The following is a 23,788-nucleotide window of genomic DNA, read 5'->3' as shown; positions in this document are numbered from 1 at the left end:
CTAAAACATCTATCAGTTATATATAATTATTTTAGCAATTAAACACTGAAATACGCATTCTGAATAAGTTTACACATTATACGCAGCATTAATAATTTCCTTAGAAATGCCTGAAATCTTCAGTCTAATTATGAGGAATACTCTCGTGCCTTGAACCCTGCTAATTCTGCTAAAGGAGATTGGACAAGGGCATTGCATTTTTGTACACCGTAAATGCAATGTTACGATGATTGCCGAGTTCTCAAAGGGTGGATGAAATCGATGGATTCCAACGGGACGCGAGAACTCAATTTAGCTGGAGTGGAACTCCGAGAGATTAAAACGATTACCGAGATTGAGGAACGAGACAGATACACTTATGAGAGAGAGAGAGGGGAATCAAGAAGTAGGTAGCAGGAATTCTTGTTAGTCGATTACGACATTAGCGGCGGGACCCGTGGTAGCAAGAGAAGAAAAAGGTGGGGTTCACTTTCTGTATTTGTTATTTGCATGCGGATATAGTTTCGCGGGTCGATCCGAGGAACGCGTATATTCGTGGATGCGTGTTGGCATGCAGATCGCTGCCGTTTTATCAATCAGACGGGGAACTCGCTACCCGCGGGCTCGAGGAACGTAGAAAACGCGCATTCATCAAAACAGCGGCGCTAAAACGTGTTCAAAAGCGACGGGGGTCGGAGACTGCCTGGGATCTCGAAAGAAGACATACTGTAAACTTTGAATTATCCAAAGAATTTCTATGACGAATGACTACAGTGATCATATTTTTTTTAGAAAATAAAAAGATCAACTTTGTTTCATTAAAATTGAATAACTTCATAACTGCATTTGAAATGTGATAGCAATTTCAATCATTATGACAAATTCTCATACTGCAGCAATTTTTAATTAATCTATGTAACAATTATAAATGGACAGCAGATGAAAAGTTGAAGCAACTTGTTTATGTATCACTTTTATATACTGTACTTTGGTTAGTGAATGATCAGGCGCACAGATGCTCGGCCAGCATCGGCGAAGAAAATCAGTTTCTTTGAACCTGTACGGTTTGCGATGTCGTACGACGACGACGACGTCGCCCGATCGATGTCGCCTTCCTGTAGGGAGGAAGCGATGAAGCCTGATCCTGGTCGAAGGATCGTAAAAATCGCGGGGCATTGCCGGATCGACGAATTCATCGATGAGATCGAGCCGACGAGTCGATGAAGGGACCGGTTAAAGACGGAATGCGGTCTTGCCGCAAGAGAGACTTTGTAACCGATCGGCTCTCTCTCGCAAGCTTGCGCAATGCACCGAAGAACGAGACACAATACCCTCATACACTGCTTACCACCTTTCGACGATCTCTTTTAAAAGAGTGACCACACACCGTGTGATCATCTTGCCGATTGTTAAATGTTCGGACACCTGATTTCTCTACGAATCCGTATTATTTTTGAAAATAAAAATCTTGATCATTCGACGTGAAGGAGCTTAATAGCTCATCATGATTGATGATGTTTGTGTATGAAAATAAGAAGTTCTCAACAAATCTGTCATTTTAGTCTCGCGGAAGGTTAATTCCTGTCACTGGAGAATCCGAGATCGGAAATCAAGCCGTTTGCGCAATCCTCGAAGGCTAAATCTACGTGTAATGTGTGGCAATACGCAGAGGCATGGCCATCGTCCAAGTCATTCTCTCCTTTCTTCTCGGGCGCCTCGTACGGCCCTGGCCACACGTTACGGGCTTCAAACCACAGAGCCTAACGTTCCCATATGTATCATATGTTCTGTCCTACCGTACACCGTCACGCGCACGCACACGCGTGCACGCACGTCGATTCTCACGCACTCGTGCACGCACTTAAGTCTTTTGCACAAAAAAAAACCACCGCAATTTCATTTTCAGAAGCATAAACTTCGAGAACTATTTGGAAAAACCAAATGAAAAGCGCGATGCTCTATACGTACAATTACTATGGAAAGTATTCTCATCATTGAGCCAGTTATTTATATCCCATCTTTATCTATGTAGAGTAATTGTTTCGTAAAGAACAATGTAGAGGATGTAAGCATATACATACAAAGGGGATACAGGAAACCGAGTCGCGGACATACTTTAACTGCTACAGAACAAACTGCGGTCTCTGCGGCGTTCTATTCGTTTACTTCACGTTAATCATGGCGTTTTATGGTAATTCAATACCGTGTTTCCCGCGCGTCCTCCCTTCCTGGGATTAGTTCACAGTCTTTCGTTCTGCAATCGATCCTTTAGATACGATTCCCGGTGCGAACGCCGCGGATCGTGCACGGCTGTAACCCGATCGATCGATCGATCGATCGACGGATCGATCGTAGCTGCCCCCGGGCAAACTCGTGGCTCGTCGATCAAGCCTTGTCCCCGTGTAAGGAGAGACGATTTGTTCGTTAATAATCCTCCGTCGTTAGTGCTTAATTAATGCCTCTCGTAATTAGCCTCTCTAGGAGAAGGTAATCTGTCGTTTCTTCTTTTTATTTAATAATCGCGCCTCTGCAACGATTAAGCAACCGGTTCCACTCTTTCCGCTCTTCGAGTTTAACGTGTCTTTGATCTCGGCTCATTGCCTGTTTACCGATACCATGATTTACGCTCGCTTGCGCCGCCATAAATCTTACCTTTCTCTCACCGTGCAGTATCGAACGAATTTTTTCAATGCGCATATCGACGTTACCTTTAATTTTAATCGCGTGTTACACAACGCCCCTTAAACTGCACAAGGATAGGAGCATTAAGAGCGCGATCCATTACGAGTAATCACTCCTGACAGTATCGCGGCGGACAAAAGTCATTGCTCCTCGAAGGACTGACCGAAGAGGTTTTCTCGAATATTTTTCGACACATAATACTCTGGGCGGTTAGCTCCGTGCTCGCTCCATCGACTTCGATCAAATCGTACGAGTCGGACAGAGAGAATGAGAAGTCTCGAGGGACTCGATAATAAGCTTAGACATCATCTCCTCCGGAGGAAAGGAGAAAAAGAAATTTTGCGGTCGCATTAAAATGATGTATTTCGATTTTACAATTAAACTTGAAAATGTCAAGAGTGTTGGTTTTCGATATGTTTAAAGGATCGATTGGTTATTTGGGAATAAAACGCGAAGGTAACCAATACCGGGAGAGAGGAGAAGAAGAAGAAGAAGAGAGAAGGAGGAAGCGAATATTTTTGTGGTAGCGCAAAGTTAAGGCCGTGGCCGCAGAGCAAACGTCGGTCGGCCGCAATCTTCGGTCAATTTCCGAGCAAGAGGCAAGCAATCTTACTGTGCAAACAAAAAGGTGGCCACCGTGGGGTTATCTTTCGGAAAAGAAAACGGGATGAAGCGAGACGGGGAGAGCACGCTGATCGACCCTTTGTCGGTGGACCCTTCGTTTCAGTGGCAATCGCATCGATAATTTCACTTCGTTTCTCGACTACCGTACACTCCTTGTAAATGCAATCCTAGGTACGTATCTCTTCCTCGTCCGATTTTTTCACGACTTCCGAATCATTGCTTCGAGGAATTTTCATTCGTTCCAATCACCAGAGGTAATGCAGGTATAGCGTTTTTGCCGTGAGAACGCGGATACAATGATATCGCACATCGATGAAAAGAGTTTACACGTTTTCTCGAAAATTATCCGTCCGTGGAGTCGACAGGATAATCGCGTGAACAGCGTACCAGGAAGAAAACATAGAAGATGTTTGACGTAGGTAAATTAGCGGAACTTCCACGCGGCAATCAGTTTTCCATCACGACTCAATTACCGGCCGATCTAATTAATGTCTCGGGATTTTTCTTATCGAAAACGGATGATTCTGTGAGAGTCTAGGGTTAAGACATCGGTCGATCGATCTTTCCGTGCGCCGGTGAAAACAAATGAGCTCCGGACAGCCGAGGTTCGAAGCGGCCCTTTTGAGGCCCTTTGATGCCCGGCAGCTCTTGGGTCAGGCTACACGCCATTCACGGTAGCCGTTCGGTCTCCTCTGACCTCGACACTTTTCTTATTTTTCTTTCACTCTTTTTTACTTTATCCCGCCCGTTCCCTACTGGAACACCGTAATGAACCTAGCGGAATGGACAATGGTCCTGCTACGTCCGAGGCGTGATGCCTCGCCACCAGAAGGGTTAATAACGATCCTTCGCGATCATTAGTAATTACCCTTCCGCGCCAGAATCTCGCCGAATTTTCGCCTACTTTATTTCTTTTCCACTGGTACTCCAATAATTAATTTTCACCCGTGTTGCTTGAAATAATTATCAAATTGCCCCCTTTAAGTAATTTCATTGCTCGTTATTGTATCAAGTGGTTCGTACGTGGAATTTTTGTAATTCATATATGCGCGAGTTGTAAGGGAAAAGAACGGCGAAGGAACAATTTGTGGTGCAATTAACATCACGAAGATTCATTAAGTGGGGCTTTTAAAAAGCTGCAAAGCGGTGCAATTAAAATGGCGATCGCGGCGTAAACAAAAGGTAGAAGCAAATTGCAACAATGGCCCCTGCCCCAGAGCCCATTGTCGATGTAATATTGATTAATTACAATGTCGAGAGAGTGGCGGGTTGTCGGGCAGACAGACACCTTCGGCGATCGTCCGCAATCATCAAGGCTTCCATTAACAACAAAGGACCGTACCATATGTGTACGCGGTGGTCTTTGCCGCAAACTTTACGGCTCTAAATAAGAACGTGACCTTACATTATTCAGAAAGAAAAATCGCGAAAGCGAAACATCCGTAGAACTATTATGAATACAAATCATATTTTCCGTGTAACGAGATTTCGAGTTTTCAAACAGATGTAAAAAGTCACGATGAAAAAGAAAATACCGATAATGATAATAGGGACTGTACGACCCTCCGGCTTCCCGTTGTTAAGGCTACTCGCTACTCAGCCTTAAATCCCTTTTAAAGGGACAATAGAAAAGTTATTGGCGATGCTACAATAGCCGAGGGTGCCTGTAATTAATAGCTCTCCCGACAACTGACAGTTCAACCTATTTCATTCTTACATGAAATTGTTTCTTTCATGGACATAGCTTTGGCTAGCAAGTAAAATAAATGCCAGCATCGTAAATGTATCTTTCAAATCTATAGTACGTAATTGGTTAGCAGGCAATTTTCTTATAAGACAATGTACTAAACATGTGCACACCTTGTCTCTCTATTACTGCCTCGTTCCAACGACGAGCGCGCAGCATGTGTAAAAGTGAGCAGTGTAGACTGTGCGAGCGAGATCACAACAGAAAGACAAAAAGAAGAAACGTAGATAAGACTCAAGTCTCGCGTGGAGCGAGCACTTCCGAGAATTGATGGCGATGACTCGCGGCCATATATCCGGAGACTACTGTACTCAGAATCGGAAGGTGGAAAGGCCTTTCTGATCTAACAACCTCCACCTTCCTCGATCTGAAGGATAATTAATTAAGTTTGACTTACCGCATGAATTACAGGGGCTCGAAGTCAATTAATTAATTGTAACTTGGTCCACCCTCGAAGCCTGCTCTAAGGGGATTTTGTCACCTTTTAAAAGCTGTTACGGAGACTCCAGACTTTCAGGAATATAATGAATATCCTTTCAACGGTTCTTCGATCCTACAATCAATTTATACACTGTCAGAGGCTTTCATAAATAACCGTGAAAATGAAAGTGCTCGTTCTTTTGGTTTAATAAAAAAGAAATGTTGCGAATAGAGTAAACCGGCCCAAAAGGATACGAAGACTGATAGGAAGGGGTAGTTAGGAATAAAAGAAACCCGACAAGAGTAATGTCTGGGGAAGCAGTTAAATTCGCTGCATGTGTGCCCTCAAGAGATTTCTACTCATCCCTATCCACCCTTTGTCTACGCGTTAGGTAAGCTTTTGTTTCGGTTATACGACCGAGGATATACCCCGGCCAATAAAACGAAAAACGGGCCACCTTCACAATGCCCCGTATTTGCATAATTTCGCGTAATCTCTACCATTTTCGCTCTTCGCGGATCTCCTCGCTCTTCTCCTACCAAGGAGCGTCGGTCAGATTAATTTACGACTTTTCCCTGACCGTAGATATCTACGTATCTCAAGATTTAACGCCATTTTACATGTATAAGCAAACGATTCGTAAAAAGTTCATGGTTTCTGCGCGTGTACGATTCGCAAAACTGATAAATCTGTAGAAATAACAATAGAAGTAGTAGCAGGCATTTGAAAATTATGTACCTTATCGAATGTCTTCTGTTCGAACGACAGTTCCAGGTTATTGGCAGCGAAGTAGCGTGGGGTATGTTTCTTAGCCAGGCAACGAGCAATAATGGGGAACGGAACTGGTCGGCGAGATGAATTCGAATGATTAAGAACGATTGGATTGTAGGTGCTCGGTTCAATTATGAGCAAGGCACGCCATTCCCTCGTTATACCGCGCTACTCTCGGATACAACGACCGAAGACACCAGCGTCGACGCAGAGGCGCAAACTTTTAATACGTGTGAACGCTCCTTTATTAGTAGCGTGACCAATGAGCGCTGACGCTATTAATCAAACGTCTAACATCGTTCTGTGTGTGTGCACTCACACGGCCCGACGACCGGTGTGCGAACCATTTCTTCTTATTCATTGCTACGCACCCTCTCGGAACTCGCGTTCACTATCTCGTGGACCGATTTTTAGGCATACGTCATCGATCTATTGTTTTGACAATCGCTGAACGCGGAAAAGTAACCATAAACGTGACGCGACGATTTCTTTTTGCTTTACCGCTCGTTTAATCCAGATACGTATCTTTCGTACGAATTAATTATGGAAACGCTTCCGGCGCAGTGAAAGCGGAAGTGGCGTGTAAAAGAAAGCCTAATCAGTGCAACGTGCGAGTACGAACAATTGCGCGAATAATTCTTTTTCGTCGGGTATCTACATCGCGAGTCTCCCTTCTCTTTTTAATTAGAATGATTTACGGTGTTCAATTACGATAAACATCTACTGTATACCGTGATTAGTTCAGCGAAGTGTTCGGTAACACGAATCTTTCATGAAATTTTATTCGTGCCATTTTGTTCGATTATAATTGATAGCGCGACGAAATTTCTCGGATTGGATCGTTCCAATAAGGGAAGACGTGTACTTGCTCACGCGTGTAGGTAACGAGGTTATATTCACGTCGATCGAGTGCAAATATTCAAATGCAATCTGGCAGTGCCGGTGACGAGTAACGGTCGAGGAAACCTTAGGTGATCCGGGGCGATCGAATTTCGAAATCGACACGACTCCATGGTATAATGGCCACGCAGTTACAGGTGTGTCCAATCGCGATCGTTTCACTTTTTTGTTGGTCGCGTCTCGAGGGTACAACGAACCGTGTACCTCGAATTAAGCCTCCGGCGGAAGTTGAACCGGCCTGACCGAAACCTCTTCCTCCACTAATATTCATTACCAGTTTTGTATCATAGAATTTTTTGCGACAGCTGATACCGAATAGTTTTAATAATGTTATTAAACTTGTTAAATGAACAAGACAAACGTTCGATGGAGTAAGATTGGTAAGGTTTTGGACGTGTGCAAGTGGTAGTGTTTGCGTGTTTCGCGAAGCAACAAAGAGAAGTCACGTAAGGATCAAGGAGGGATATGAGAATACCTTTTAACGACGAGTGTAGGAAGCGGAAAATTCAACGCCACTTTACGCACGCCGAGATCCGCGGCCAAGATTACGCGGTAAGTCGTAACCATCTGACTTTTTTGACAACGATATTTTATAAATATTGCGACTGCACTTTTCGCATGACGAGTTCAGGCGAAATTAAGATGCACAGGTGCGTGTTATTTCTTTGTTTCAATAATAATTGGAACGTGAAAGGAGGGTTCTCGTGGCGCATTTTAAATGCATTACATGCACAGGAAGGGCGAGTATCTCGTAATCCACTTATCGTGTCGCTTTCACGATGTCGATGTACCGAATCAACGAAGATATTCGAAACCTCGCGTGTTGGTAATATCGAGGATCCGGGATGTGTAAAAGTGAAGCAATTAAGGACTGGCGAGGTAATCGGGAGCCTTTACCGTAATTTTCTCATTTCTGAAATCTCTACCGCGTAATTATTCGAGGAACATAAATACTCGCGATTCCCGTGAAACGCTTGACGCTTTCAATAAATTCGCAATAAGTCTGATTGAGGGGAGGGAGAGAAGCAAATTTATTAGACTTATCGATGTTTATGAGAGAAAACATGCTCGAAAAGTTCCACGGGATAGAATCTTGAATGCCATCCCGAACAGGCACTTTCTTCAAAGAATAATTTAACAAGTGGAAGCACCAAGTTTTTCTGCTTTTTCTTCGCTTCGTTCCGTTAGCCGACTGTCCGATTTTCCTTCTTTCGAACGTGCCCAGCGAAGGGTCGGGAGAAAAGCCGTGGAGAGGAATACAGTAGTTGTTTAAAAGAGGTTCAAAGCGACTGGCGAACAAATTACCGGGAAGTTTACCAATCCCGCACACTTCTATGCTCCTCCTATCTCCTCGTTTTTTCCGGCTCACCCTTTCCCCGCCGCCATCGTCGCGTTCATCTTTTTTATATATTAATCCCACAGCAACGACGCGACGCGCTGATAATCTTGGAAAGGGCTGTTTTAAATTGGCTCCTTTGACGCGATACGCCGCGCGATGAGTTTCATATCGGAATAATTTTCGAGCATCCTTCCCCACGCTCCCCCCTTCCCTTATCCACCTTTTTTCAAACCACCGTTTTTATCCGACGCCATTATCGATTCGCTAAACGTCACACCGTTCCATTCCATCAGAATCGACGTTACCGAATTCTGCCAGCAATTCCTTTCATCCCAAGTAAAAGAGAACGGAGAGGGTATTTTCGTGAAATTTTTTTTAAATTACTCTCCGGGCGGGAGGGGGGCAGCGATTTGTCATTGTTCATCAGGCCGTGCATCGTTTGCGAGACATTAATCACCGGCGGGAAGGGATTGCAAAGTTATAAGCGCAACGTCGATGCCACGGCGCGTTCCGTGAAACAAAAGGAGTAGCTGCCGGTATGATAAATCCACCGGTAGCCAATTAAGTCCCGGGAGTGTCGTTAAACTAGTACTCGTTAACGCTAAAATGTCCTGAACGAGTGGGTAGGATGGCCCCGAACGAGGAAACGGACGTGAAAAACGACAATTAGCGTGCGCTGCGAGCGTTATCGCGTCAGGAAGCCGCGAGTCGCGACGAAATAGTTACATAAAAATTTCGCAAAATCCACGTTTGCGACAGCCGCAGTTTCCACCGACTATTGTGCAAAATGTTTTATAAAAATATTGCCAACTACCGGCTCTTCTATCCGTTGTTTACATTCGCGTATCAGCTCTCTTCAACTTGCAACGTTTTGTAGATTCCTATTGTTCATATCAATCTGTTTGCTCCTTCCTTTCTCAGTACCTCGTAAGGACGTTCGCGGGGAGCAGTCGTGCTCAACTTCAAATGAATCGACGATCAAAAACTGAATTTTTACGCGAACATCCTCGACACTAATGAGAATATTTTTGTAACAAATGGTAATGGTCTATAAACGCAGTTGAATGCGATCGTATAGAACTTAGAGCATGTGTTTCGAGGATTATTATTATTATTATTATTCAGAGCGTAACTAGGACAATTGGAAACGAGGAAACGGACGTGAAAAACGACAATTACCGCGCAATGTAACGCATCAGGAAGCTGTCGAGATACGTGCAGTAATGAAATTATTACATAAAACCACTCGGACCGTGTTACTCGCGATGAAACCACGCCGCCGCGGTACACATTCGTGTTCATTTTCCTATACTATACTCTCTCCCGGATGGTTTTTATTTCTCCACTCCTAATTGATCCATATAATTAGCGATCGCTATCGCAAAAAGTCGACGCTGTAAAACGAAGGGAAGATCGGTATAAAGCGCGCGTTACGATTTCAATTCGGTCGCGTTAACGCGAAACGGGAAGAAGCTGTTCCAGGAAACGGTAACTTATAATTTTCTGAGATCTTGATCGCGAAATTAAGGCCATCGTTACGCGGAGTCTACCGTGGCGGACATAAATACCGAAGATCGCTCGGTCTAATCAGCGCATTGTGCGCCGTGTACAAGAGTCGTGTTTTTAACGCCACCGTCGCGTTAAGGCTTCTTAATTCGCGCCTAAACAGTCGTCGGCGAGAAAAGAAAGTCGCCTTAACGACGCGTTTCTTCTAAAGGCGGATATTTAAAATCCTAGGAAATGAAATCGCGTTTGAGAACCGGGAAGATGGTAAAATAAAGTAATTGTTGCTATTACCGGCGATCGTTCGTGTTGGTAGATCGCAGGTGTAAGTATACATTATGTATAACACCGCGAATGTGGGTGTGCGCGTCTCTCTTTTTCTGCGCTCTTCGAAAGGCTTGTGAGAACCCGGGCAATTACGCGGGTTCACTCGCCACGGAGTATCTGGCTTGTTCAGAGCGAATTAATTTAGATGTCTTAATTGCCATCGGTTAATTGTCGCGGCGGGTCTTCTTCAAAGACACCCGGAATTCGCTGGATAGTAGGATTGCTTTCACCTGCAACCTCCGATGTTTCTTATTTACATTTCTCGATTACACGCTCTCAAAACGTTTTACAAAATACTCGTGAAAGAATCGTATACGTTTATTCATGGTTGGCGTAATTATTTTAATTAAAAGTTAACGGAACACCTCCGTTAGGTTGGGGTTAAGAGAGGATCGATTAAGATTGCTTACGTGAAATTTATAAATTCCTCGGTCGTTAACGGGCCGAGGAAATGATAAAACGAAACTTGTACGCGTCGGCGATTACAAACGCGCATTATTCTCGCTTTCCTCCTGGGAAAGTTAAGGCATCGAGCGTGTTAATTATAATGAACGTTAAGTAACCGGTGTGCGTATGTGGCCGCTATTATCGTTTGTACCGAGGCAACAAAATCGCGCAGTCCTGCATCGGGGAAAGCAGTTTACAGCTTGTTACTTATCGCGATGGAGCGCGCTAATGCGGTAATGCACGAGAAATCCTATCGACCGGCAAATCTACCGCGGATCCAACGCAACGATCTTCGAGACTGGAACCTCGTAATATATTTTTCGCAATTCTTCACGTTTAACAATCTTTTTTCCATTGAAATCATTTCTATAGCCCGCGGACCGTGAAATACGATATCGCAACGATAAATTATTATATTCGTCCTCGCTTATCGTATCCTGTATCAGCTCAAAGAATTTGTTTAATCGTTCTGCAACTTCGATCGGGACGCGGAGAGCGGAAACTCGTTGGCGAATCGCGGCACAGTTTAACCTAACGATTCGGCTACACGTTGCGATATCTCTGATATCGCACGAGGAAACAACGAGGCGATTGCACGCTTACCTATGGCTCCTTCGCATGACATGCCAATAGAACGTTTCCACGGGATATGCGCAGCCTGTAAAATGCTAATTGCTCGGATTTCAACGCATTTTTCAACGGGTTTCTCTTGCGGTAACTTAATTCTGTTTACTGATGATAAATCATGTTACGCGTACTTACGAAAGCAGTTTCAGCAATACTTATTATTCTTGATATTCATCGCAATGTTCAATTCCCAAAATCATTAACGCAAGCATGTAGCATTATTAAAAAAAGAAAGCATAAAATTGATTTCTGTAAAAATTGGTACAAGCAGATCGTTGAACCCGTGTCCAATGATCATTCTCTTGTAATATATTATTCTTAATTCTGAGCGTGAAATGAAACCGAGTTTTCGTCGACGAGTAGAGCCGCGGTCGCGTGAAGCACCTGCGGCAATTGGAAGGCAGACGATTATGCGACACGCACAATCTCGAAGCGGGCAACCGAGTGGCTTAATTAAAATCAAGATTGCGCGAAACGAATTCTGTTTGCAATTTGTATACGCAATCAAAACTATCGATGGGTCGATCTTACGTTCATGATGAATCGATCACCGGCTCAATGCATAAAATTGAAAGGCTGTGCAGGGTTTTTGGTCAAGTACATATGTATTAATAACTGAATGAGGAACGAATATATTTTTAAAAAGTTTGCCTTTGTAAACTTTTCTTTGGGTCTAGAAAATGCGAAATGTGTATTTTTAAAATCACTTTTCTCAAGCGAATCCACAGTTTTTAACCAGAGAAATCTTAATATTAATATTCGTATGACTTTCATAAGAAAATTACACATATTTTCATAGATTCTTTTCTGTAATTCGAAAAGAACTACCTTAAGGGTTCAGTGCTCGATGCACTGATGAAAAACATTTTGCCAGGGGTAGTAATGAACGAAACCGAATCGAAAAAATCGTTAACTGGCCGGAAATCGGTAATCGGCCGGAATAATCGGTTCCTTTTATGTCTGCTTACGTTTTTTGGAGCCGAAATTAGTCGCGGACACGCATTTTTCTAAGTAAAAAGCGAGACACGAGGGTGGATGCGCGGTTGGTCCCAGGCGCGACTCCCTTTCTTCTCGCTCGGTTTTTTCCCCCGGTCCTCTCCTTCTTTATATTAAGCGGACTCAAGCTGCGCATATCCTCCGGTAATGAGAATTACACCCTTTCTTCGGCATTCCTTTTTATTCGCGCGCGGCAATCTACGATTACTTGTTCATCCACGAAACTCCATTCGATGAACGAACGGGATATCCTAATCGTACGGTTCATTACGAAGCGTGTGCACGCTCGCGATGACTATGACTGATGCTAAGCCACGACGAATTGCGATGCGCATTACGAATAAATATCGCACTCTTTGCCCCGTCTCTCGTCTAATGTGCCCGCTTCGCAGATTGCCACTTGGGTGGGTTTCGAAAATGCATCGACTCGAGGGACATTACGTTTAATTAAATTTCACCGTGTCATGCGGCGCTTACCGTTCCGCCGACGACGATGCGACGATGAAAAAGAGTCTGTTCGGCACGCGGGTAATTGTTTCAAGGCAAATGAATCCGCTCGCCGACTCCCGGACACGAGAATCGATTTGCCGGAGACCATCTGGCTGATTTTTCGAAAAATATGCGGTCAGGTTAATTCGAATTTATACGCGCTCGATGATTGTTCCCCATCACGGTTAAATCGAATCGAATTTGCATGAAGACGGATATTTATAGTATTCCGGGATGGCTGTCCCGTTTAACGGTGAAAGCAGCGTTTTAGTAAAAAGAATTTCATATCTCGGCGTCGTTAATCGAATATTTTGACCGATTAAAACTCGTGGCGGCAAGAAAATCGTAATACCGTACGACGTTGCGAGAGAAGCGATTCAACCGATTCCGGCCTCGCCATCTATCTTCCGGCGCGCTGGTAGCGAAGAAAGAAGGCATAATTAAATTAAATTAAGCCCGGCTGAGCTCTCTCCACCCTCTTCCCCACCTCGTCGATGCCTGCCCCCCCTCTACCAACAGCGATAGTCGACGCCGCCTTTATTTGCAAGCAATTTGCGCTCGCGGATCGTGCTGCAAAAAATCTGAAAATAATGCTGCCGTATTAATCATATCCCTCCGCCCTTATTCCTCTCGTTCGCTTCTGTCTCCCCATCGTACCGACATACTTACGCCTCGTATATTTACGGGCAAAAAAGGTGCGCATCCGCGCATGCAATGGAATTCAGTGCACTGTTTAATATGCACTGTCCGATGGTAATTGTAGGAAAGAAGTTTCAACAAAATTTTTTAATCACTGTATTCGATTTTGCTCGAACGTTTGTTTTTTAATAGGTCTCAATTTATGATAGGACGCGGATAACGTATCGGAAGTTTTATACATAGAAGATCGATTCCTGGTGAGAGATGCAATAAAACTCCGTGATGTCGAAGTAAAGAGCTTCAATGGACTTAGGAGAATGTGAATAACCTGATTCTACGGTTAACCGTACGCTTAAGAGAAGGGGATAGTATTTACATGAGAGGTGGGAATCACGATAACGGAAATCGCATTCTGTTTAGTAGTAGCCGAAGTGTTAATGCAAAGCTCAGGATTTCTTTGGCTTCTTCGCCGGCTGGAGGCCGCTGTCGTACTCGGACGTGTTAAGCATCCTGACTCTCTTCAGCAACCCCGTCCTCGACTCGTCCCGACGCTTCTGACTCTTCTTCTGGCTCGGTTCCCCGTCGGGCCTGGAAACACAGAAACGCTCCTTAATCGTCGCATTAGGGCTAACCCGCAATTTTCGGTAATTCGACGTAAACGACATGTGGCGAGGACAGAGCGAGGTAATCGAAAATCAACAAAAAAGCCGGCTCGCATTAACGGAACCGGGAACATACACCCCCCTGCCTGGCCCGGTACGAGAATTTCGGGCCCAACTGCCGTGCCGAATTTCACGTTCCTCGCTACGTTTTTCCCGGCCGATCCGTTTTATTCGCCTAATCTGTGACCGCGCAGCACGACAAGAGAGTAATCAACCGGACAGACGCAAAAAACTCAGCCGTTCCACGAATTCGCTCGGAAAGAATCTTTTCTGAAAAATCCGGCGCGTTCCAAAAGTCCTTTTATCCAGGAAAGATAGAGCGCATTTGCGTGGCGTAAACTTTGTAGAATTACACACAGGGACAGGCGTAATCGCACCCACAGAGGCGTACACCGTGGGTCTCTCGATCCATTGGACCGTAGGCTGGGTGCCCGCCTTTCACCCATTAAAACAGACCTCTCTCTCTCTTTTTCTCTTTCTCTCTCCACGGGTGGAGGGCACCCGTCGGTTACCCGTTGTGTGCATCGAAAGCACGCCCATTCAAATCGCATTAAACGAGTTAACGCTTAATGTCGGCCCGTGCGAATCGTCGATACTCGAGAGACAGATAATTAGCTTCACAGTTCTTCGGTTCATGAGTGATCAGAAGCAATCAATTTTATACAATTTTTAACAAAATTGAATATGCCGCAAGATATCAAAGCGAACGCATATTGCAATGGTTAAATGATAAAAGAAATGGTTTCACGAAAGAGTAATTTAGAGAGCTGTGTCAACGTCTGATAGGAGACAAAGACCGGGTGCTGACATTCTGGTCGGCCAAGCAAACGGGAAAAACAGATATCTCGTCGAGATGAGAGGACCAAAACAGCTAAAACGCATGAGCGTAAAAAAATAGCGTGCGATGAACAGAAAATCAGGGTGACGGTGCGTTAGAGAGAGATTTCCATTAACCTCGAGGGGGAGAGAGAGAGGAAGAAGGGAGGTAGAGAGAGCAGGGAGGCTCGTGCTCGTCCGTGGTTTCCGTAAATGCCGCAGCCGGGGCCGGATGTAGCGGTCGCATCAGTCTGTTTAATAGCCGTATTGTATAATTATGAACAATGGAGAGACAGAGCGAGAGCGTAAAATCAGAGAGAGAACGAGAGAAGCCTGGAGAAGGGCAGAAGCCAGCCGAATGCCATGCGAAATGCATACCCCGGAGAGATAGACGGAGACGCGGTCGGCGAGAACGAGAGCCGAGAGAGAAACGAAGGGGAACCGAGGGAGACAACGAGGATGAGCACGACGAGAGCCGTATGGGTTATAGCTGCCAGCCACCGTACACCGTGTCCGCCCGTTCGTCGTACATGACGAATGACACACAGCGACGCTTTTGACGTATCTAAGCTCTCCAGGAACCGCGAGCTGTCTACTGTCTGTTAACGCACGTGGTTGCGTTTGTTAGTTATCGAGTAACTAGAGAGACAGAGAGAAAGAAAGAAAGACGGAGAGAGAGAGGAAGGGAGGAAGGGAGATCGCGGGCTGCTGAGCCACGCGTGAATCCGTCATTAATACTGAGTGCTGAGGATTGTCTACTTCGAATAGGATCACGTCTTGCCTTTGAAATTGAGCTTGATTCATGCAAAGTGTCGATATACTTACTTCTCATTGGTGAGCCTGTTGTTGTGCTCTTGCCTCGTGCTGTCTTTTCGATGAATCTTCGTTCCTATTCCACCGATTCGCTGCGGAGTTTCCCTTAACGCGAAACTCTTGGCGTAATGACCCAGATGGGCAGTCCTCCGATTGAAAATCTCTCGCATGTCGCGAGGATAGCTCGAGTAAAAACGTATCCACGAGCTGTACGCTGAAAGAAAAACATTGAAGAGATCCGATTACGTTTGGGCAAGCTGTAACTAACGACGTAACGACGAACCATGGTGGTCTCGAGGACCGTTGAGAAAAGCTCTAGAAAATGCTGTGGTCCCCGCCTACGTGTAAATGAGGCCACGTGCTAACTCGAATATAATCGTTGGGCGTTGCGACGCTCTTATTAATCGTGGTTCCATTAAGTTTCACGGAGGTTCTCTATGGGGTGGTGAGCTATTAAGAGGCATTAACGGGGGTCGAGTCAAGTGCTGTGGCTAATAGTCCACCCCCCGTTATCCCCTCTTAAGCTCCTCCAGCTCCCGTGCGCGCTGCGGGTGAGAAACTCGGGGGTTCGCCGGTCCTGAGAGAACTTGACATGTGCCACTGTTACTGTCACTCCGTGCGAAAAATCTACCCCGAAGTACCTCTGCCCTTTTGACGGATCGAGACTCTTCTCCCTTCGCTTCACTTCAAAGTTACAATTATTGATGTCAAAAGAATTTTTTGCGAATGACGAATTTGTCGAATATTTGCAAAATACCAGATTGAAAAGCGTACATAATTTATGTACAAGCTTTTAAGTTATTAATGAGAAAATAAACGATTTGAACGGATGTCTGCTATGAAAGCGAAACGTCTATGTATAATTTCGATAATTCACGTCACGCAGCTTATGTCTCGACATTTTCCGGCTTGATTTCCGTCTGGCTTCCATCCCGGCTCGACGCTTCCGCACATAAGAAACTTGTGAAAATCTTTCTTTCGACGGCCCCGGCGTTGAAAAGGGAGAAATGTTTTTCTCCATTTAGCGCATAAATCACCCGCGGGGGTGGTATCTAACTCGTGGAATCGCGGCGCAGGGGCGAGGTGGCCGCGAGGGGTGGCATTGTTCCTAAGTGATGTAACTGCGTCTTATTGTATTTGTATCCTGTATCGCATTGTTAAGAGTCTCTCGCCACAAAGCGTAAGTGGTTCTGGCGGAAGCCACATTCAGTGGTTGGATCGTGTCGGCCACCCCCATGCGAAACGCGTACCAACCACTCTACAGTCGATTCGATCTAACTTTATTCGTCCGACCATACCACTGATTCTCCCATGAGAAATATATTTAGACCAGAAGTTACTCATTCATTTTTCAAAGTTCAATTTATTATTCAAACGAAACATATTTTTTCTTTTGTATGCATAGTTTGAGTTTAATTTCGCGAGAATATAAATGCATAGCAGTGTGTATATTTTTTCTGTGGAATTAGAAGTTTAATGGTCTGTGATATAAAATGTAAAGATTTGAGAAGATTTACGAAAATTATCAAAGAAAAGGTATATCTGAGTGGAGTAAAGAGGCGCACATACATGTATGGGGATGGAGTAGATGAATCTCTTTGGTTAGTGGTAGGGGTCGCATGCCAGGGGGTCGTACTGTGGAGTTGTATTCACTATTAAGGGCTGTTCGGCTCTATTGGGGTGATAATGTTACGAATTAGCGAGATTTCCACTTCTGCGCACCCTGCTGACCCTCCTTTGGTCACGAATTAAACCCAGAGGGTAGAAGAGAAGAGAATATGTGGCTACACAATATATCTTTATTTTTGTGAAACGAAAGAAACGGAATTAAAATTATTTTTGTTTCTTTTTCTGTTTTGTGGTAATATTGCAGCTTTATGGAGAAACTCGATTCGTAGACAATTAATCTATCAATCACTCGGGACACGTAGAGGCACGGTCAAGTGGTTAACTGTGTACCGTCACTCAAATCTGGAGCCGGCTAAGCGCTCAAAAACCGTGGCTAACCTTCGTGTAAAGCCACGCTTGACGTGACACAACTGCGAACTCAAAAACTTCTTTAAAAGATTTATGGCTGTTATTTTTCGTTTTAGAATCGATCACCCCCGTAGTATCGAACACCAATCAGCCGTATCTTTTATATACTATTATTTATTAACATAAAGTGGGGTCGCGAGGGTGAAAATTCCCTCGAATCATCGCCTCGTAATGGATTTATTATTGCCGGCGTATAAATTCCATGGGCTAACGACCCTACTAGAAGAAGCATAGCGTCGCAAACAAGATCATCCAGAGAGTATGTAAATATCCGAGTGGCAAACGAAAACCGAGACAGAGAGAGCGAAGGCTTCTGGCCGCGCGAGGGTTGCTTTATATGCGAGTGGGGTGCCCCGCTGGAATTGGCTTAGCCTACCCCGAAGTCAGCTCGCTTTCGTTCCGATCCAACTGAATCGAAGTGCGTGCTCTCCCTCTCATACTTCGCTAAATTTCATGAGCACTTTGTGTCTCACAGAGCCCGGAATCGCGTTAAGCGTGAAACCGTAAAGTCGGTTCAACCCCTCCATCGCTCTTTACCATATACATACATCACCGTTCATAAAGACTCATTTCGAATTACTCATTGTTTATTATAAAATCAGATAAACATCCCATCGGAGATAATCTCCATTGAAAGATTACATTAAATCGAAATGTATTATTGACAATGTGTATAAAAAGATATACACGTATACGCGACTCACCTTTGCACGCCTTTTCACGGAGCTTCGAGTCTTCTATCAACATATTCTCAAACTCGTTCTGGAGAGCGATTGCGGCACCGTGGGCCGAAGAGTGCTTCGACAGAGGTCCCAACAGTTTGTCCAACACGTCGTCCATGCTCTCCTGCCTGATTCGTATGCGCCTGGATTCAAGCATCCGCACGAACTCGATTTCCGGCGGTGTTAGGAAGATCGTGGCCGAACCGGAAGAACCGGCTCGCGCGGTCCTGCCGATTCGGTGAACGTAATCCCTGGCTGAAGTAGGTCCGGTGTACTGAATCACGCAGTCCACTTTCGGCAAATCGAGTCCTCGGGCCGCGACATCCTAATTGAATATCAAATGCAGATTTTCATACAAAGTTATGCATTAAGAAAATGATTTGTATTAGGTTCTTGATGTTCTATTTTTATTCGCACACATTTACTGCGGATGCACGAAATCCGCAGTGTATTAATTAGCAAACGAGTAATCGAATCAGTAAGTTCTAATGTACTAGAACATCTTGTTCGACAGTAATCCACGAGAGGAGAGCCGAGATTGTGCGATCCGCCGGTACAAATGTCTTACAAACCGCGTCGATTTCTCGTTTTGTACGAAGGTGAATGCAGCGAGCGCCCGCTGCGAGACCCCAACGGCGAACGTTTGAGCACGGCCCTGATTTCCTTGCGTTCGGTTAACCAATGATTTACCGAACGGAGCGCATCGAGAGTTTCTGCTTGACGACCCTGGAGACTAATCCCGGACCACCAGTGGGGGGCGGCGTCGTGGCCCCGAAAATTCTTGCGCGGCACGATACGGATGTGTCTGCCTTCCCCTTTCTTTTTCTATCGTTTTATCGAATTAATTCGACCGGGCAAGGCGCCGAGGTGAAGGAAAACGAGAAAGAAGCTCGCTCTTTGCGGATAAAATATCGTCCGTCGTGCCAATGTTTTATCATTCGTGCCACGGCGATATTCAATACGTAATTTCTTCTATAGAGGAAACCAGAGGAAAATGGACCAATGTTGTTACATATTTTCCTGATTTAAGAAAACGTATTTTAAATAAGCACTGCAATATTCTGATATAATTTTATACATTACAGACATTTGTCTTATAAATGCATAAAATCCGCAATCTAAATATTATATTGCGTTTCCTTGACAAGAAGTGTTTCGAGACTCGGTGATAATTGATCGACGGTTATGAACAAGTCCGATTAGGGCCCAGGAAAGATGGGCCGATAAAGCGAAATACGCCTACGTATGTGCTTTCGATGGAACAAGCACCGCAGTTGCCACCGGTGCGATATAATGTAACGAAAACAGGGACGCGGAGCGATCGATGGCAGCGATTAAGACAAACGATCGTTTAGGAGCTCGGCCGCGATCACGGGCCGAGCGGATCGAGAACGGATCGTCCGCTCAAAACATCTCACTCGGACCATAGATCACCTCGTGGATCCGGATCCACCACCGCTGAGAGCCCGCGGAACATTCCATCCGCGGGGGCTCTCGTGAGTTTTCAACGTGGAAATTAATAATCCTGCCATAGAATCTCCGTTCAAGTGACGCCGTAAAATGTGGGCGGCTGCCATCGCATGCTCTCTCGTTTCTGTTTTCTGATTGCGCCGCGCCGAAATTCTAACGGTGAACGAGCCGAGTCCGATTTGTCATAAAAATCTTTACAAGTATACGCTTTAAAAAGATTCGTAATTAGCGATTGGCTTGGGTTTCGATAAATGAGAGTCCGAGGCGCGTTTCTACGGTCGCCTGATTGAAAGAAATTAATCTTGCGGCAAATGTGTTACGGCATTGCGTGTCGCGAATCGTGAATTTTGTAATTCTAGAGTTTGACTATGCTTTCCTGTTTTTTTCGTTGAAATTCATAGACGTTAACTGGTAAGCAGGAAGAGATGCACAAAGTAAAACGATGATTAATTTAATTATTATTATTACACACTGGTTCTTTTCGCGATATCATCGGGGATCGATTACTTTCACCTGTAATTACAATGATCAAGCAGTTGTCACGATATAACGGAAAGTCGATCTTGTGAAGTTGATCATCGATGCAAGGTTAATTCGCTCGGTAACGCGAACACGCGATGATAATTAGCGAAAGAAAATTTTGTTTGAAAAATAACGCGCCGGCAATTTGCATCGAATATTACGGAACTGAACCGGCGGGATTCCTTCGTCGCGATAAGTATCATTAACGTTCAGCGTTCGCGCTATTTAAAAGTGGAAAACAATTAAAGAAGGGGCCGGCACATAACGGGCAAACAATCATAATTATACTCGTTACGAGGGCCTCATGTGCGCGCATAATTTTTAACCTCCGGACGCAGCGTGGGTCCAGAGATATTAAATTCTGCCCTGAAAGAATAAGCCGCGGGGTAATTTACTGCTCGGGGAGTGCCGCCGGCTACTCCTAGCTTTTCTTCTCCGCTTCTCTCCTTTTGCTCCGTTTCAGAATAATTTTAACTCTCCCGGAACACCGTTTCGTCGCTTTTCATAAGGCGTCACGCGATTCTTTTCCATGCGCGAAACAATTGAAAATAACACTCACCGTGCAAAGTAGAACTCCGCTCTTCGCCTGCCGGAAAGTTTTGAAAACCTCCGTTCGTTCCTTCTGCGTCATGCTGCCGTGTAGTTTGAAAAATTCTACGTCGACCAGAGGATCGGAATCGTCGTCGTCTTCGTCGACAGGCTTGGTCAACACAGACGATAAGATCTCTGTATGATAGTCGACCATGTCTTGCGTCGCCATGAATATTAATATTTTATGTTGACCGTGTTGACTCTGTCAATAGAAAACTGTTATGAAGGAAATGATCAGAATCGATGTGTTTTCAATGTACCTGGCACTTTCCCGCGATATAAGCGCTCAGAGTCACCATCCTCAATTTCGGTGGCGTGACAATGTAACTTTGATTCACGCTTTGTGGAACGATTAAATCTTCGTTCAATTCGCTGGCGTCGCCGCCGGTAGTTGCCAAATTTTCTTTCGCGGCGTCCACGAAAACAGGATGGGCCATCGCTAGACCTGCTAATTTTTCTACCGCTTGTGTCAACGTCGCCGAAAGTAATATTGTTTGTCTTCGCGATTCGTCGACCTCGCTATTATTATCATCGTCTCTCTGTTTATTATCTCTTCCCGCATTTGGTTTTGTCCCTTCCGGAATTTTACGCTCGTTGAATTTTTTCGATTTCACGTAAGGCTCATCGTTCTCGGAGTCATTGTCGGTAGAATGATACTCTTGTTGAACACTATCTTCTACTGCATCGTTTAAATCTATGCTATCGTTTAACTCGGGATCACCTCCAGCATTTTTTGAATCATTATCGTTTTCTAATTTTTCAACATCCTCATCGGTAAAAACTTTTTTCATATTCTGCCGTAGCATTGTCAGCGCATCGTAGCTTGTCTCTTCACTCGGAATCGAAACTTTCAATGCACTCACTATGCTAAAATTGTATATGTTCTAAATTATATACCTATTCTATAAATCTTCTAGTTAAAAAACGTACCCAGATATATCTTTCTCGTATCCCATATCGAACATTCTGTCTGCCTCGTCCAAAACGAAGTACTTAACATCGTTCAATTTGAGAGCTGCTGTTCTTTTTATATGATCTAACAATCTTCCCGGTGTACCAACCAAAATATTACACCCTTTCCTCAATCTAGCTTTCTCTGCCTTTCTCTTTTCACCACCTGCCAGATACCCTGGCACGATCCACGTAAACGGCTATGTAAAACGATTTAAAAGTTAATCATCTATCGACGGATTACGCAACTTCATTAATTTGATGAAACTCACTTTTATTAATTTTAAGAAACATTCATAAGTTTGTAGCGCCAGTTCCCTAGTTGGTACAATGACAAGAGCCTTCAAACCACTGTTTCTATTCAATTTCGGCCTAATTTTATGCAAACATTCAACTATAGGCAAAGCATACGCTAACGTTTTTCCAGAACCCGTTTGAGACCTAATTAGAACATCTTTACCAGAAAGTATCTGTGGAATAGCTTTTTGCTGAACGATTGTCATTTTAGTTATCGTCATATTTTGCTCCAAATTTGATATCTGATAAAGTGTTTCGCGGTTAATCAATTATGTTAGTACTTCATACGTAACGTGTAGATGTAGGTACTGACCATAAAAGGATGAACATTTAGATCAGAGAATGTTGTCCCTGCAAATATTGGCTCATTTATTGGCTTTACCAATCTCTGACCGATGTTTGGTATTTCTGGATTATTGCCAAATAAAGATGCAATTTTCCCAAATGATTTATAAGATGTACTTTTAATATTTTCGACATAGTCATCATTTCCATTTTTTGATTTCTCTGTCTGTTTTTTCTTTTTCTTATTACCAGATATTTTAGGTTCCTCGTTAAATTCTCGTTTATTTTTTATTTTTGGTACATGTTCCGGTTCGATCTTTTTACACGAATCTAACAAACTAACGTTTTCATCTGCTGATTCTGTCTGCTTTGAAAATATGCTAGAAAGTGTCTTTTTAGAATCTGTAGTGCTTCTCCTTTTAGCTAATAATGTTTTGCCGAAATTCTTATTGCTAATTTTAGTAAACGAAATAGTAGGTTCACTCGAAGCTTCATTAGATGATATATTCTTATCTGTATCAATTTTATCTATTTTACTAGACGTCTTAGCTACCTCCTGCTGCAGTTGTTTTTGTTCAACATTCGTCTGTGGCTTCGCCTTTAATTTCTTGACAGTAAACGATTGATTTTTGTTCGATAGACTTTTCGTCTTTAATTTTTGTGCAACAATTGTTCCTAACGACTTTTGTTTAATTCTTTTTTTAGTATTGATTTCCCTAACAGAATTGCTTTTCAATTTTTTATCGTTACTAGTTTTACTCTTTACTGTGTCATCTTTCTTACTTCTCATCAAACTAAGAATAGAATCATCATCTTTTCCTGTTTTCTATTTAAACAAGAGAAATTCCATTGAGGAAACAATATTGATAAACATTTTCCAACCTCTCACTTACCTTGTTCGCAGCAGGTCCTGCAGAAATATTCAAAGAAATATCCATGTCTTGCACAATCATTTATCACACTCTTTCTTGTAATCCTCACTTCAAACAGAAATACCGTAAGCACTTTTATTCAACAAGAAACGAGGAAAATATTGAGACTCGTAACACTTAACCTACAAGCACATGTCAAACGCACATTTCCAGTCGATATTACTGCGCCTGCGTGAATCAGAGCACGCTGGTTACGAGG

At 43.9% G+C, this 23,788-nt stretch overlaps 2 protein-coding genes and 1 long non-coding RNA gene across 3 annotated transcripts in view; 1 reads left to right on the top strand and 2 right to left on the bottom strand.

The window, feature by feature from the left end:
- Positions 1-6,396, bottom strand: part of LOC113464782 (uncharacterized) — a 74,952-nt gene extending 68,556 nt beyond the window's left edge. The window contains exons 1-2 of the long non-coding RNA XR_003389641.1: positions 6,192-6,396; positions 5,430-5,585 (exon numbers count right to left, since the gene is read on the bottom strand). This is a non-coding gene — a long non-coding RNA (uncharacterized LOC113464782). The remainder of the gene's footprint in view (positions 1-5,429; positions 5,586-6,191) is intronic.
- Positions 6,397-7,600: 1,204 nt separating this feature from the next.
- Positions 7,601-23,788, top strand: part of IntS10 (integrator complex subunit 10) — a 37,799-nt gene continuing 21,611 nt past the window's right edge. Inside the window, exon 1 of the mRNA XM_018030672.2 lies at positions 7,601-7,676. The gene's annotated coding sequence lies outside the window, so the exon portion shown is untranslated. The remainder of the gene's footprint in view (positions 7,677-23,788) is intronic.
- On the bottom strand, positions 13,634-23,765 carry LOC108628632 (putative ATP-dependent RNA helicase CG8611). The gene is made up of 9 exons (XM_018030700.2): positions 23,551-23,765; positions 22,686-23,483; positions 22,348-22,614; positions 22,055-22,275; positions 21,385-21,991; positions 21,093-21,326; positions 18,524-18,866; positions 15,795-15,996; positions 13,634-14,079 (listed from the first exon to the last, which is right to left on the bottom strand). The coding sequence occupies exons 1-9, from the start codon at positions 23,608-23,610 to the stop codon at positions 13,938-13,940; spliced, it is 2,874 nt and encodes a 957-aa protein (XP_017886189.1). The 5' UTR covers positions 23,611-23,765; the 3' UTR covers positions 13,634-13,937.

The sequence above is a fragment of the Ceratina calcarata genome, unplaced genomic scaffold (assembly GCF_001652005.2).
Source record: "Ceratina calcarata isolate Rehan_Ccalc_2016 unplaced genomic scaffold, ASM165200v1 scaffold53, whole genome shotgun sequence".
NCBI lineage: Eukaryota > Metazoa > Arthropoda > Insecta > Hymenoptera > Apidae > Ceratina > Ceratina calcarata.
Note: the sequence above shows the minus strand (reverse complement) of the source record. Positions and strands in the feature narration are given on the sequence as shown.

Excerpts from the sequence above, each read along its gene's own strand:
- LOC108628632 (XM_018030700.2), bottom strand. The coding sequence starts at position 23,610 with ATGATTGTGCAAGACATGGATATTTCTTTGAATATTTCTGCAGGACCT. Across the intron at positions 21,992-22,054 it reads TACGAGAAAGATATATCTGG|CATAGTGAGTGCATTGAAAG; the intron begins GTACGTTTTTTA and ends ATACAATTTTAG. Across the intron at positions 21,327-21,384 it reads ATATCGCGGGAAAGTGCCAG|AGTCAACACGGTCAACATAA; the intron begins GTACATTGAAAA and ends TTCTATTGACAG.